The sequence below is a fragment of the Colletotrichum destructivum genome, chromosome 2 (genome assembly GCF_034447905.1).
Source record: "Colletotrichum destructivum chromosome 2, complete sequence".
NCBI classification, from domain to species: domain Eukaryota; kingdom Fungi; phylum Ascomycota; class Sordariomycetes; order Glomerellales; family Glomerellaceae; genus Colletotrichum; species Colletotrichum destructivum.
The window spans coordinates 5,561,638-5,575,111 of NC_085897.1; the positions used below are offsets into that span (position 1 = coordinate 5,561,638).

The following is a 13,474-nucleotide window of genomic DNA, read 5'->3' on the forward strand; positions in this document are numbered from 1 at the left end:
GTCGTTTTGTGGTTCTGAGGCCTGTGTATTGGTCCTTGGCCGACTGTTGTCGGCAACCCGGTGGGTTCGAGCGTCTTGGACATCCTTCTCCCTCCAGTTCTAGTGAGTGTACTCTGTACGAAGCGGACTTGTTGTGCTCCGTAAGTATTCGATGCATTGTATCCTCTTTCTGCGAGACTTCGACCCCCTTTCGTAATCATTTTTTTGTTGGTTCGCACTGAGAGCTGCAGCCAGGGACTGGGTCTGAGCATCGCTCGACTGCGTATTCCCGTTGGACCTCCGAGGCCTGCCTCCCGCTCACTCTGCTGACCGTCGCCGTCGCCATCGCCATCGCCGTTTGCAAGAACCGAGGTGCATCGCAACGGCCGTCCACGTGAGCGGACAAGAGCGTGCTGTCTCCGAAGTGGGCATTGCTCGACGGGGGACTGGATGCCGTTGACGTTGAGATAGGAGTTGGCATGGCCATCTTCATTTGCCGATATCTCGTGCTGTGCCTTGTCTTTCGCCGGCGATAGGCGTATCTTGTTCCACTAGCGGTTCGATAACCAAGAGGCACTAGGGGGCATCTTACCGACCTTTTGAGATAAGCAGCAGCCACCCTGGACGGTCCCCCACGCAGGAGGCCCCCTATCCGCCTTCACCGAGTGGACAGGTATGTATGCTTGTGGACGAAGCCGGTCTGCGCAGGCCCGTTGTCGATGAACTGCCCAGTGTGGGCCGGGGCGGAACAGGAGGTTGTGCTTCCCCGAATGCTGGTCTTCTCGGCCTGTTGAGAAGAAAGGTACTTGAATTGGCCGGCGAAAGTCCTATCTTCTCGAGCCAACCGGACTCCTGGAGTTGTTTGACACAGCTCGCATTCACAGCCCGCATTCACGGCTTTTGCTTCCGTGTCCGCCGATATCAAAGTCACGAGTGGCCTGCCCCAGGTTCTGTGGGTTATGTCTGCTGCATCTGGATCATCGCATCATCTGCGTATGATCGTACGTACATCACGGATACATGTGCCTGATGTCAAAGAGCCGGCTATTGCTGGGGTCTTCTATGCTTGGCCGTTGACGGCACCGTCTATCGTAGTGACTTGTTTCTGACAGCTCTTGGATGTATCCGTGGTGTCAACTGAACGTGGGCAACCCAGCCCTTCAGGGCAAGTCAAGGGTTTGGCCGCCCCATGCCTCAGGTAGGATTCACTAGTCTGGCCTTCGACCCAGTGTTGTTTCCTTGCAGTGGCAGACCTCGATCCCGGACGGTGCTTGACAATGGTCCTGGCAAGCCCGGTGTGTCGTTAACACACGGGGATTTGCCGGTGGGCTGGTTACTGGTCATCGGGCGGACGTTGGTCGTGTCCCTGGGTGTCTTGGAAAGGTTGACGAGGCAGACATCTGTGGAGATAAATGGACGGCGACATTATTGGAGGGCGTGGTGGTGCACAAAGAACGGACTGTATAGAGAGCGATCCAAGACGTAAGGTAAGGTAAGGTGCGGTGCAGAGGAGGCGAAGAGCAAATATGGGGTGGACAGTGATGTTTGAAGGAGAGGGGGAGAAGGAGAGAAGCACGGAATAAGAGAGGAAGGAGGAAAGACTCGGTAGGTACGTATCGACGAGGCTGCCAGAATCTTGGGTGTCACGTCGAGGAAGGAGTGAGCAGCTGGAAAACGCTGTTAGTAACGTCTCTTTCCTCCTGTTTTCCCCCACGGGTCGATCCATCCAACGGCAGGAGCGATGCGGGTGTTCGTTCTTTCCCTGAGCAGATCATCAACGCCAACACGTGCGTGACTTCCCTTTCCGTGATGGATGATGGTTGACGGCCGCGGCAGTCGGTATCAATCTTAGACTTGTATGCTGCAGCATGATTCTCTGTTTCCTCCACCGTGAACCTTTCGTTCTGGTCTCGGTGCAGAACGAAACCTTAGCAACAACACGCTTTCCGCCAGCATCACCGGCTCCCCCACCCATCAACTCCCCGTCGACTCCCATCGTCTCTGCAGTAGCTCCACGTTGCATCCCGTCGATTGCTGTTCTAGTCTTGGCGCTTCTATCAACCTTTCTTGCTCGAGCAACGGCAGCGGGGCGTTCTACAGCATGTCCTCCCCCATGTACCATGCCTCCCTCGCCTTGCCTTGCTGTCTGCACTGCACTGCACGCTGTCAAGAGAGAAGGGAATCCAACCGCAGATCTTTCTCTACATCGGTAATGTCTGTCCCTCCCCTCATGTCGTTGGCTGTCGCTAATAGGCTCTCGGCTGCTGCGGCTCAGTGGCGCTAGCCGCTTGACAGAACGGGAGCGAAGGATGGGAAACACGGATCCCGAAACCCATGTGGCCGTCGACGGGCGCAAAGGCAGCCCAGCCCAGCCCAGCCTTACGCAGTGTGCAAGCCAACACGAACGAAACGGAAACCCGGTCACAGATCTCTGTCTTTCCTTCTCTGCCGACCGATTCCTGCAGTGCTTGTCTCGGGAGTCGCTTCCCAGTACATGCTGGTTCCAACCTTGTCGCCGACACCACCACCATCTCGGTCTCGCCGCCACTCTCTACCCTCGGTCTGCCTTCGGTGTGCCTTTTGGGTTTTCGGCATCTCGTCCCCACTCGCCCCTGATGCGACGATGACGGCGCCGCGCCAACCTCGCCTGCTTTCGCCAACGTCGCGGCCATGATGTATGCTGCATCACCCAGCAATCATCTAGACGCAATCCGGCTGCCCACGATGCAAGGCTATCTTTTCTTCCATCCTCCCACCATCTCAGCCTTTCCCCGGATTCGATACGTATCTACGTATCGTGAGTGTGGTGCCCCTCCCGTTCAGCCTGGCACAAGACAGGGTCTCAAGGGGTCTCAGGGTACAATTGCGCCATCAGAGAGCCTCCAGCACAGTTGGCCGACCCGGCGAGGTGGGACAGGCTCGACGTGCCTGTCGCGTGTGCGCTGCGCGATCCAGTTGTCCTCTTCACCCCTCCCCAGGCCCCCGTCCTCCCTCCACCACTACTGAGCCGGGTTTGGCGCGGAGGCGGCCTGCCAGTTTGCATCTCGGGGATCAAGTATTAGCCCGCCGTCTCGTCTCGTTTTCCAATCAAGGAACAGACCGCCTGCATCTTCCCCCTTCAGATATTGACCATGACTGGCCAACTGACGGCTGCCCACTGACAACTGTCACCGACAAGTACCTCTCCCGCGTTAAGCCGCGCAGGAGATACTCTTACGTACGACTCAGTCTTTGGCTCTAACTGCGTACGGCAGGTGGGCGGCCCATCACTGGAGTGTATTCGGTGACATCAGCACCATTTCGGGGGGCCTCTTCAGGGCCACTTTCTACGGGAGCTTGCAGGCCTAGCGATCCTAGCGGGCTTGGTCTTGTCGGGGGTGTGGTTTCCCCCGGGCCCTTGTTCGCGTACACAAACAGCCTTGGGATTGATTGCGCAGCGCTGGGGGTATCCCTGTGGTGCATCCCCATCTGCTCCATCTGCTCCATCTGCTCCAACATCCTCCATTTCTTCCATATCTCTCTCTCTATTCGCTTTCCGTCCGGCGGTGCCCACCCGACTCTGCTTCAAACGCTCACTCGCTCGTGCTGTGACAGCCACCCGAGTCGGCCTCCACCATGGTCGGATTCAAGACGGCAAGACGGAAGCATTGAGAGACTCCACGACTCGCGTCGGGCGAACCAACGGTCTGCATTCGAGTGGAGAGCGCCCCGGTGCGTTAGTCGGGCACCTTGGACCACCTCACTACGTCATAACGCATTGTGACCGTTGGGCAAGGGTCTAGGGCGAGGACAGATGGAGAAATGGATCTTTTCCTTCTTTTTTTGGCCGTCTCAGAGGTGGACGATTTTTTTCTGCCGTCCCTCGGTCCCTGCTTTCCCCCTCAACGAAGCGTGGAGCGCCAGGCGCGCGCAGGCGCCACGACGTGGAGCACTGGAGCCTCATCCGACGCCTCGCGGCTTCACGGCTTGACGGCTTCTCGGGGTCTTCCTTCTCGGCCCCGACGGGGAGGGGCAAGAACAACTTCGACGACAACAGCAGGTTTTAGACCAGGAGAAGAGAGGAGAGGCGACGTTTTGGGAGTCGTGGCGGCTTGTCGAGTCTCGACACTGTCGCTGATCATCACCCCTAACCCGCTTTGGCGGGACGGCGCAGATGTATTGGAAGCATCGAAGAAGACACGAAGAAGCACGCCTCGACGAGCTGGCTATTAGCCTGCTGACTACTGGGGGCCCCGACATCCGATGGCAAGCTTACAGCCAAGTCTCAGGCGCTTGCCCCCCTCTACTCTAGGTTCCTCTTCGTGTCCTCCTCCCCCAGGTCCTATTTGCCCAGTTTAATCCAAGTCGTGCGACACACAACCGCGGACCAAGGTCCTATTGGCGCGCCGTCTTGGTCGTCGGCCGATTATGGCTGGCGAATGCCGGAGGGAACATGAATGCAAATAAATGCGAGACAGGCCTGGCTGTGGCAGACTAGAGCTAGAGCACAGAGCAGTATCGCTGGCCCTGCCTGCCTTGCATCGCGCGAATGATGGCTGGCCCCAATATGCTTTAGAGGTGCGGTCGATAGCGCGGGACAAATTACCGCAACCAGGGCCCCGAGCCGACGCCGTCTGGCCATACACGCGCTCTTACAGGTTGGACGAGTAGACCTGGTCTTGGCGCCACACCAGATACGGCTGCTGCGATGCTTGCTTTCAAGTTGCGGTACGGATACCTGTGGCCACATGCCTGTCTCTTGAGCTCCTCCTCGGCCTCGTCGTGTGATGCCGCGGCGTTCTGCGATGCGATGTCTCTTGCTGTGCCGCAGGACGTCGCCCATAAGCGAGACGAGCCACTGGGCAAGTCTTAGGACGTACAGGTTACGCCTCTGCGTTGCGGGCAGCAAGATTGCTGTGGCACCGGCGAATCCACCGGGGACTCCGAGTCAGACACGGCCCCCGAGATAAACAGCAAGTTTTGAGGGTAGCCTAGTATACCAATACAGGCTAGGTACGCTAACAAGATAGTAGGTCGCCGTTGTGAAAGCCCGTCATTATCGATGTCAACGAGAACGAGCACCCACGCCCAGGCAGCTGGCACAATGCACACGCAGCCCACGCACACGCACACACACACACACACTTCAAGATACAGGGGACGACACTGATAGGACAAGACTGCGACCGCATACGACAAGGGGGAGGGTCCCAAGCCAAGATGAGCGGGGGGGGCAAGGAAAGGGCATAGACATGGATGGGCGCATGGGGGAGTGTGTCGAAGACTTCCCATCCAAAAGTACACCACTCTTTTCGGGGGTGGTCCCGCAGTCCACGTCGGCATCCAATGAGGAGGACGTCATTCTGGCCATCCCCGGCGAACGCGACACGGGAGAGAGAGGAAGTCGGACTGGATGGAGTGCACTGGCTGCGAATGTACAGTGAGTGAGGACTGCCTCACTCGACTCGATCGAAGTCCTTCCCTGCAGGCAGGCTGTCTCTTCTCTGTCTCTCCGTCTTGTCTGTCTCTCCCTCTTTGGTCTTTCGACCCTTGCCGGTTTTTTGCCTCTTTTTTCTCTTCCTCATTTCTTTAAATCCTTCGTCCTCCCGTTTTATTTTTTTTTCTTCGGCTCCGGAACACCTCAAGTCGATATACACCTCGTCGATCCTCTCGGGAAATAAACTTCCTCTCTCCCCCTCTCTCTATTCCCTCTTGGGTCTTCAGTACATAAAGGCATCAACACCGTCTCTATGTCACTTGGATACTTCGTCGTCTCATCCTTTTAACTTTGTTCCACCACCCCCCCGTGTCTTTTGTCGTCTCCGAGTCTTCCCACCTTCGACTCGCTGCTCGACAAACAGCCTCAGTCAATCACCCAGTTAACAACACCGGTCTCAGGGGCTTCTTCTCCGTCCATCCCCGTTCCTTTTCATCATGGCGCACGTGGTCTCGCAAGATCCGGGTGCCCGCGAGCACGATCTCGGCTTCGGCGTCAAGGGCGACGTCAAGGATGGCTATGCCACCCGTCCCTCCCGCTCCGACGATGGCAGCGCCGACAACATGCTCGAGCAGCTGGGCTACAAGCCCGAGCTCGAGCGCACCCGTTCGACGTTGCAGGTCGCCTTCATGTCCTTCGTCCTCGCCTCCATTCCCTACGGTCTTGCCACGACGATGCTCTACCCCTTGGCTGGCGGTGGTCCCGTGAACATCATCTGGGGATGGCTTGGAGTGTCTCTGATCATCATCTGTGTCGCTGCCTCGCTCGGTGAAATCACCAGTGTCTACCCTACTGCTGGAGGTACTTATTTGATCTATTCCCTCGCAACTCTCGTTCCTTTTGTCCCGAGGCCGTTATGGCCCACCTCACGGCGCCCGGCCGAGTGCCGACATCTTTTCTCGCCGACCATGGCCGTTTCCGGACTCCACGCTGACCGCTTTCAAAACAGGTGTCTACTACCAAGCCTTCATGCTTGCGACTCCCAAGTACCGCCGTGTGGCCAGTTGGATCTGCGGCTGGCTTTACGTGGTGGGCAACATCACCATCACCCTGGCCGTGAACTTTGGAACTGCCCTCTTCTTCGTCGCGTGCATCAACGTTTTCGAGTCGGAGCCCGGTGTCGGCGTCCTCGCCGGCGAGCCGTACCAGGTGTTCCTAATCTTCCTGGGCCTCACTTTCCTCTGCAACGCCGTTTCATCGCTCGGCAACAAGTGGCTTCCTTTGCTTGATGTAAGAAGTGCCTGTTTTCTCTTCTCGCCGTCTCAATCTCCCTCTCCGTATAGGGGGCCTCTTGACTGGGCACATTTTTCAAAAAGCATTGTTGCTAACCTCGTGTGTGTGTGTGTGACTTTCTAGACCGCCGCCATCTTCTGGACCTTTGCTGGCGTACTGGCCATTGTCATCTCTGTCCTCGTCGTTGCCAAGAACGGCCGCCACGATGCCGCCTACGTCTTCACACACTTCGAAGCCAACTCGGGATGGACCGATGGATGGTCTTTTATGGTCGGTCTGCTCCACGCCGGATATGCCACGTCGTCGACGGGCATGGTCATCTCGTAAGCTCCCGAAACCCCAATGCAATAATACGGCCATTTGCACACATACACAGGGTATGCTAACACGTGCAATGCAGCATGTGCGAAGAAGTCAAGAAGCCCGCTACCCAGGTCCCCAAGGCGCTCGTCCTGACCGTGTGCCTCAACACCTTGGCCGGTCTGCTCTTCCTCATCCCCCTCGTCTTCGTCCTCCCGGACATCACCTACCTCATCAACCTGGCCAACGGCCAGCCCGTACCGGCCATTATCAAGGACGCCATGGGCACCTCGGGCGGCGCCTTTGGCCTTCTCGTCCCTCTCATGGTTCTCGCCATCCTCTGCGGTATCGGTTGCACCACGGCTGCGTCCCGGTGCACGTGGGCCTTTGCCCGTGACGGCGCCATTCCCGGATCGCGTTGGTGGAAGGAGGTCAACCCCAAGCTGGATGTGCCTATGAACGCCATGATGCTCAGCATGGTGGTCCAGATCGTCCTCGGCCTCATCTACTTTGGCTCCAGCGCCGCCTTTAACGCCTTTTCGGGCGTCGGTGTCATCTCCCTGACGGCCTCGTACGCCATCCCCATCGCCATCAGCCTGTTTGGCGGCCGCACCCACCTTGTCGGAAGCCCCTTCAACCTCGGCAAGTTTGGTGTTTTCGCCAACGTTGTTGCTCTCGGTAAGTGGAAATCTTGTCCTGCTGTTTGGACATGACAGCCGTGCAGTCATACAATGATGAAAAAAGCTAACACGCTACTCGACAGCCTGGTCCGCCCTCGCGATGCCTCTGTTCTGCATGCCCACGTTCGTTCCCGCCACCCCCGCGACCATCAACTACGCACCCGCCGTCTTTGTCGCCGCCTGTCTTATTTCCGGTGGCTGGTACTTTGCCTGGGGCAAGAAGAACTACGCCGGCCCCCCGACCCAAGAGGATCCTGCCTTTTAAGCCCTCTTCGCTCTCTGTAAAGACGAATAGACGCTCGACGAAGCCTGCCACGAGGCTGCTCAACGGCTGAGATACCGTTGAAATGGTTAGCTCCTTCGGGTCTGGCACAGCTCCGGAGCACTACCACAAACTACTCTACATACACGTACACGTACACGGACGCGGCTGCATGGTACCTCCTTCACACTTGGAAACAGTGACACAGGAGTAGACCTCGTCAGTTGTCTATTTTGCAAGACGGCGCTCGCGGACCAAGGGGCGCATCGGGCAAAGGAGTCCAAAAGGAGGAGAGAGTGGAAGACGGTTCTGTATATAGGAATGATACCCCAGTGCTTCAAGCTGAAATTCAATTATTTAAACAAGTTTGTTTCTGCCTCTTGCGTATTGCAGCAACTTGACCGTGTGATACTCTACAAGTAAGAGCCATTTACGGACTCAGTGACACGATGCTACGAAGGAGAGAGCTGCTGAGCAGTCGATGCGGGTTGTCCTTGAGTTGTCGATCAATCAAAGCAGTTCCATCACAACTAACTGCCCATCGATCAAGGGGGAGGAAACAAGTGCTATTGCAGTACAACAACCGGACAGTCGAAAGCTGCCAAAGGCTCAGTGGTTCCGAGGTAAACCCGTTCATTTATTTTTCTATTGGTTCGCAGCGACTTGAGACTCGGCGCCGTCCCATCATTTTTCGTGCCAATTTGTCAACGTTATCCCATGTAGGAAGACTCGTTCCCCCCTCGCCCTCCTCCTCCCCTGGCCCCTTTCTTGCTCTACTTTTTATCTTTTTCTGATGGAGAAGAATTTCTGGAGTACCCAAAGAGATACATCGCCATGTACTCTGCCAAGAACTTCCATTCCCGTGTTGCGGCGTACCGCCTACCCGCCGCCCCCCCGTGGGGGATCGGGGGGTTGAACCGGGATATCGCGGGCGCGGTCTGAGGCGGAGATGGGAGGGGAAGGGGTGGTATGGGATCAGCGCGGTCCGGACTTTGGGAAAGCAAACAAGCATAAGGACGGTTCCTTTCCATGGGCGTGAGCATCAGGGGATGATGGGGGGTGGTGCCTCTGGTGGTGAAACGGGGGATCATGAGTGACTTGAAGAGTGATGATGTTCATCAGGGGGGGGGGGGGGGGCGACCTCGAGCCGGCGGCCCCGTCTGCGACCGACCGCCTCAAACGGGGTGGAGAACGCCGTTTGGGCGGAACTTGTCCGGGGGAGAGAGTCAGGGGATTTTTTTTAATTTTTTTTTAATCCCATAGTCGATTTTTCACGGCCTTGACCTTGGCCCTCGTTCCCGGTTCATATTATGCTCTGTGCTGGATGAACCTAGGGTCAGTATCCGTTGAGCTCGGCCTGTTTCTCGAGTTCCACACACACGCACACACACACACACCGACCTGGCCGAGAGTCCAAGGTCACCCCCCTTTTCACTCTTGCAGCATGAAGGGGCTCCAGCCTCAGTGCCCACTTCACACGTAGTTGTATCCGTACACACCACACAGCGTAGAGACCAAAAAAAAAGACTAAAAACTTGTTTCTTCGTGTCCTGCCGGCCAACCGGATCCAGGGTTGGTCCCTGATGAAAACCCGGACTGTCGAGACTGATGCTGACGACATGTAATGCGTCCGTAACCCGCCCTCCCGTGTGGCGATTGGGCTATTGGTGACGTCTTCCATTCGTCCTTCTGGAAGGTTTCCGTTTCCGGAACGTCGTCATAGGAGAGCGAGCTGGGCCGGCTGAGCCGGTAAAGGCTTTGCTGGAACCTTGATCCACTCGATTTCATGGCAGGGGGCGTTTTGCTTACCGAGCGTGGCTGAGCGGACGTTATCAACAAGACTCGGTGAGTATCGGTGAGCTGCGGTGAGAAGTTGTCGTTGGTGTGGTGGTAGGTGTTGCTGGATGATCTGGCGATGATTTGCCCACCGAGGAACACCGTAGTGGTCGACAAGAACGGGGAGGGGAGCATCAGCTTTTTTAATATCATTGATAGTAAAGCTGCAACGTTTTGTTCATCAAAATCGTACTTGGGGTAGCTTCACGCGAGACGGCCATGGGACAAGAGAAGCAATTCACACAACCTTACCCCCTGGCTTACGTGACGACTCTACGACAGCATCACCGAGTAAGGCTCAAACTTTGAGAATACACAGACCCAATACATTGATGCCAGTTGCAGACACATTCAAATCAAGCCGCCGTAAACGACTCCACCCTGATCGATCCGCCCAGCTGCTTGGTTGCAAAGTTGAAGATGCCGTAGCGGTACGCGATGAAGAACGCCCACCCCGAGTACAGCTCGTACGACTCCCCGAGCTTCGTGAACCGCACCCCGTCGAAGCTGTACAAGAAGACGGCCTCCCTCGTGCCCGTCGGCCGGGCATCCAGCTCCGCCCGAAACCAGACTTTCCTAGCACCCGCCGGCACCGGCGCCGACGCCACCTCCCGTCCGGGGCTGACCGGCGCCCCGGACCACTCGTCGATGGTGATACCGTGGACCGCCTTGAGCGTGTACCCGCTTCCCTCGCGGTGGATGCCGATGTAAGCGCTCTGGTCGCGGAACGCGGCGAGCCCGAACCGGTCGCCGTCCGCGAGGTCGGCGAAGTCGATCTCCACCGTGCCCTTGGGGAACTCGCCGTGGATCCGGTGCGTGAGCGTGTTCCGCGCCGAGTACAGATCCTCGGTGACGCTGGCCGCCCGGAGCGTCACGCCGTTGCCGACACGGTAGCTCGCGACGTCCGGGTTGTGGTTCCACTCCCACGTCGGCGGGAGCACGCCGTCCTCCTCGAACCGGTACGTCCGCGTCCAGTTGTAGAGCGGCCGGGACGGCAGCGGCAGCGGGTACGACGAGCCCCAGCCGCCGTTGGAGCCTTTTACCAGCTCCGGGAACCCGTCGGCGCCCCAGACGACCGGGGCCAGCACCGGCATGCGGCCGGCCGGGTACGCCCAGGTGAAGGACACGAAGTACCAGTCCCCCTTCGCCGTCTGCACGAGACTGCCCTGGTGCGGCGAGTTGCCCCCTGCGAGCGGCGGCGCGACGTTCTGGCCGAGGACCTTGGCCTCGTAGGGGCCCCACGGGCTGCTGGACTTCCAGACGTACGTCGTCGACCCGGGCTGGTCGTTGAGGATGTAGTACGTGCCGTTGATCTTGTACATCCGGTTGCCCTCGACCGTCTCCGTGTTGACGTCCGAGGCCTGGAGGACCTGCTCGGTGCGCACGACGCTGAGGCCGTCGGCGGCGAGCTGCGCGACCTTGACCTGCCCGTTGCCGTAGACGACGTACATGGTGTCGTCGTCGTCGATGAGGAGACCGTTGTCGTACATGCACGTGCCGCCGCCAAAGTTGGCGCGGTTGTACCAGGGGCCCTCGACGGACGACGCCGTGAAGACCCAGGTGATCCAGAAGTTGGTGCAGCCGATCCAGTACCACAGCCCGTCGCTCTCGCGGTACCGCAGCGTCGAGGCCCACGTGCCGCCGCGGTAGGCCCGCGGGCCGCCGGGGGGCAGGTCGTAACCGTCGCCGAAGTTCATGCGCGGGATCGAGTGGCCGACGGGCTCCCAGTTGACGAGGTCGAGGGACCGCAGGATCGGCGCCCCAGGGCTGTAGTGGAAGTTGGAGGCCGAGAAGTAGAAGGCGCCATCCGGGCCGACGGACACGTCGTTGTCCGGGTAGTCCTCGTAGAGCACTGGGTTCTGGAAGGTCTCGTCGCGGCATTTCTTGACGGAGGAGGCGGCGGCGGCGATGGTGGTGGCGAGGGCGAGGAGGCTCGCGAGGAGCGGGACGAGGCGGAGAGAACGCATCTTGTCGCAGGCACACTGCGGCAGCAGATACCTGAGATGCAGTTGATGTCGTTGATGATGTTGGTTGGCTACGTATGTATAGTAAGGTCGATCTGATGCCAACAACGCAATATCAAGCATGGTATTTAAGCTTCGTCCGCGTTGCCGAGCTTGGCTCTACCCCGAGTCCATGATGCTACCCATCGTTACATCCGGAGAGGGGCACGTCAGCCGGCCGCATACGGAATGCGGCGGATTGACGTCCGTCCTTCTTGGATTGCCTATTGCGATGGTTGAATCCCGCGCGGGAAGAGTTGCCAAGAGGGGGGGAGACCATTTAACCACCCTTTTAACCATCCAAGTCTCGGTCTCGCTTTGTGCAGGGATTGATCTGAAATAGAAGCTCGTCCGGGAGGTAACATCTAAACTGACCACCAAGGGTGAAGCTACGGATGATCTTCTTCGGTCGATCGCGGGGGGTCGATCCGGGGAACATCGTTTCGACAGCTTCCTGGTTGGGAATGCATCTCGCCTAGAGTTGTGTTGCGCCATGCCGACTGTGGTTTGCGCGGGGCTTCTTTCTATTTTTCGAGCTTCGTATTGAGCGTATGTGTGATTGCATAAAAAACGTAACCTCGTAGTGCCATATCCTAGTTCACTCGGTATTCAGCTGTGAAAGGCGTTTCAACTTGCCATTGACTTGGCAGTGGCCTGGAAGCAACTTCAAAGTGGTGTGTCGTGGATTACTTGTGCTTTTCTTTTTTTTAGCTAGTTCTCCATGATTAAGAGCCAAACCACTGGTAGAAGGCTCGAGCCGAGCCCAAGGAGACCCGAACAGAATCTGGTCGACGAAGCAGTCGTTAGAACGGCCCTTGGATGGTGCCCAAATGTCTCGAGCAACGGTGATGAGCGCCCTGGTGTTAGTAGTTGGTCATGTGGGTGGGCAAGGTGTTGGAAAAAGGTATCGCTGCGCCGACAGCGGACTAGGGCTTTCTCTACATGATCAGTAGAGAGGAAAGGTACGGTGGACAATGTTTTCGACAGCTCCCTCACTGCACATGACGAGCAGCGGGTTGAAGATGTCGTGTGTTCATGTGGGCATGAACTGGAATGGTACGACATGAGAGCCCTTCTTAGCCAGCCGGTTTTCTGTACCTCCCATGTGATCTTGATGCCTTTTTTTTTTCAATTAATTTTTTTCATCCGCACCAGCCAACGCCCATCTGAGCAAGGAGGGAGAAAGTTTGGAGAAATGAAGCTGCAAACCGCAGCCAAAAGATATCCTCTCATCAGCTGATGTCTCCTCAACCCACGGCTCAAGTAACCACGGCAATAGACGTTATACCAAGATCACGTTTCACAGCTACCCGATACCTAAATCATCCTGTTCAAGGACAGCAACTTACCATGTTCGCATATTGCCTTGGACCCCTGTTTGGGCTTCGTCCGTCTCTTAATGTGCCCGACGTGTCCACCTGCCCACAGTGCCGCGAGAGTATGGATACCCCACGGGAAATGTCTGTAGCAAGCATCAACTAAGCCTCTCGACGATGTGTTTGCCGTAATTACATCCCTAGTGCCAGTGTAGCGGGGTGGAAGAGGGCGGGCTTCGGCAGGCAGCGGCACGATCCGTCCTCAGTACCGAGATTCGTTGGGTGCCGGTCACGTCCTTATGCATCTGCACTGTGTTCGTGATGGGACATATAGGCCGGCCCAGAAGACCAGTTTTTCTCGTTACCCTTGCCGTTGACAGGTCTTGGGT

The 13,474-nt window shown here is 57.4% G+C and overlaps 4 protein-coding genes across 4 annotated transcripts; 2 read left to right on the forward strand and 2 right to left on the reverse strand.

The window, feature by feature from the left end:
• Positions 1 to 4,560: 4,560 nt before the first annotated feature.
• CDEST_03887 (uncharacterized protein) lies at positions 4,561 to 5,250 on the reverse strand (the record flags this gene model as incomplete). The annotated part of the gene is made up of 2 exons (XM_062920046.1): positions 4,561 to 4,778; positions 4,839 to 5,250. 2 exons carry the CDS (start codon positions 5,248 to 5,250, stop codon positions 4,561 to 4,563), a joined length of 630 nt encoding a protein of 209 aa, XP_062776097.1.
• Positions 5,251 to 5,304: 54 nt separating this feature from the next.
• Positions 5,305 to 5,857, forward strand: CDEST_03888 (uncharacterized protein; the record flags this gene model as incomplete). The annotated part of the gene is made up of 2 exons (XM_062920047.1): positions 5,305 to 5,402; positions 5,451 to 5,857. The coding sequence occupies 2 exons, from the start codon at positions 5,305 to 5,307 to the stop codon at positions 5,839 to 5,841; spliced, it is 489 nt and encodes a 162-aa protein (XP_062776098.1). The 3' UTR covers positions 5,842 to 5,857.
• A 1-nt stretch (position 5,858) lies between these two features.
• CDEST_03889 (Putative amino acid/polyamine transporter I, amino acid permease) lies at positions 5,859 to 8,296 on the forward strand. The gene is made up of 5 exons (XM_062920048.1): positions 5,859 to 6,256; positions 6,405 to 6,685; positions 6,812 to 7,011; positions 7,089 to 7,666; positions 7,752 to 8,296. The coding sequence occupies exons 1-5, from the start codon at positions 5,893 to 5,895 to the stop codon at positions 7,931 to 7,933; spliced, it is 1,605 nt and encodes a 534-aa protein (XP_062776099.1). The 5' UTR covers positions 5,859 to 5,892; the 3' UTR covers positions 7,934 to 8,296.
• A 1,826-nt stretch (positions 8,297 to 10,122) lies between these two features.
• CDEST_03890 (Putative glycoside hydrolase, family 43, concanavalin A-like lectin/glucanase domain superfamily) lies at positions 10,123 to 11,733 on the reverse strand (the record flags this gene model as incomplete). The annotated part of the gene is made up of 1 exon (XM_062920049.1): positions 10,123 to 11,733. One exon carries the CDS (start codon positions 11,731 to 11,733, stop codon positions 10,123 to 10,125), a length of 1,611 nt encoding a protein of 536 aa, XP_062776100.1.
• Between the last annotated feature and the right edge of the window lie 1,741 nt (positions 11,734 to 13,474).

Coding starts and splice junctions, on each gene's coding strand:
- CDEST_03889 (XM_062920048.1), top strand. CDS start 5,893: ATGGCGCACGTGGTCTCGCAAGATCCGGGTGCCCGCGAGCACGATCTC. Junction 6,257..6,404: donor TGTCTACCCTACTGCTGGAG/GTACTTATTTGA, acceptor CTTTCAAAACAG/GTGTCTACTACCAAGCCTTC. Junction 6,686..6,811: donor AGTGGCTTCCTTTGCTTGAT/GTAAGAAGTGCC, acceptor GTGACTTTCTAG/ACCGCCGCCATCTTCTGGAC.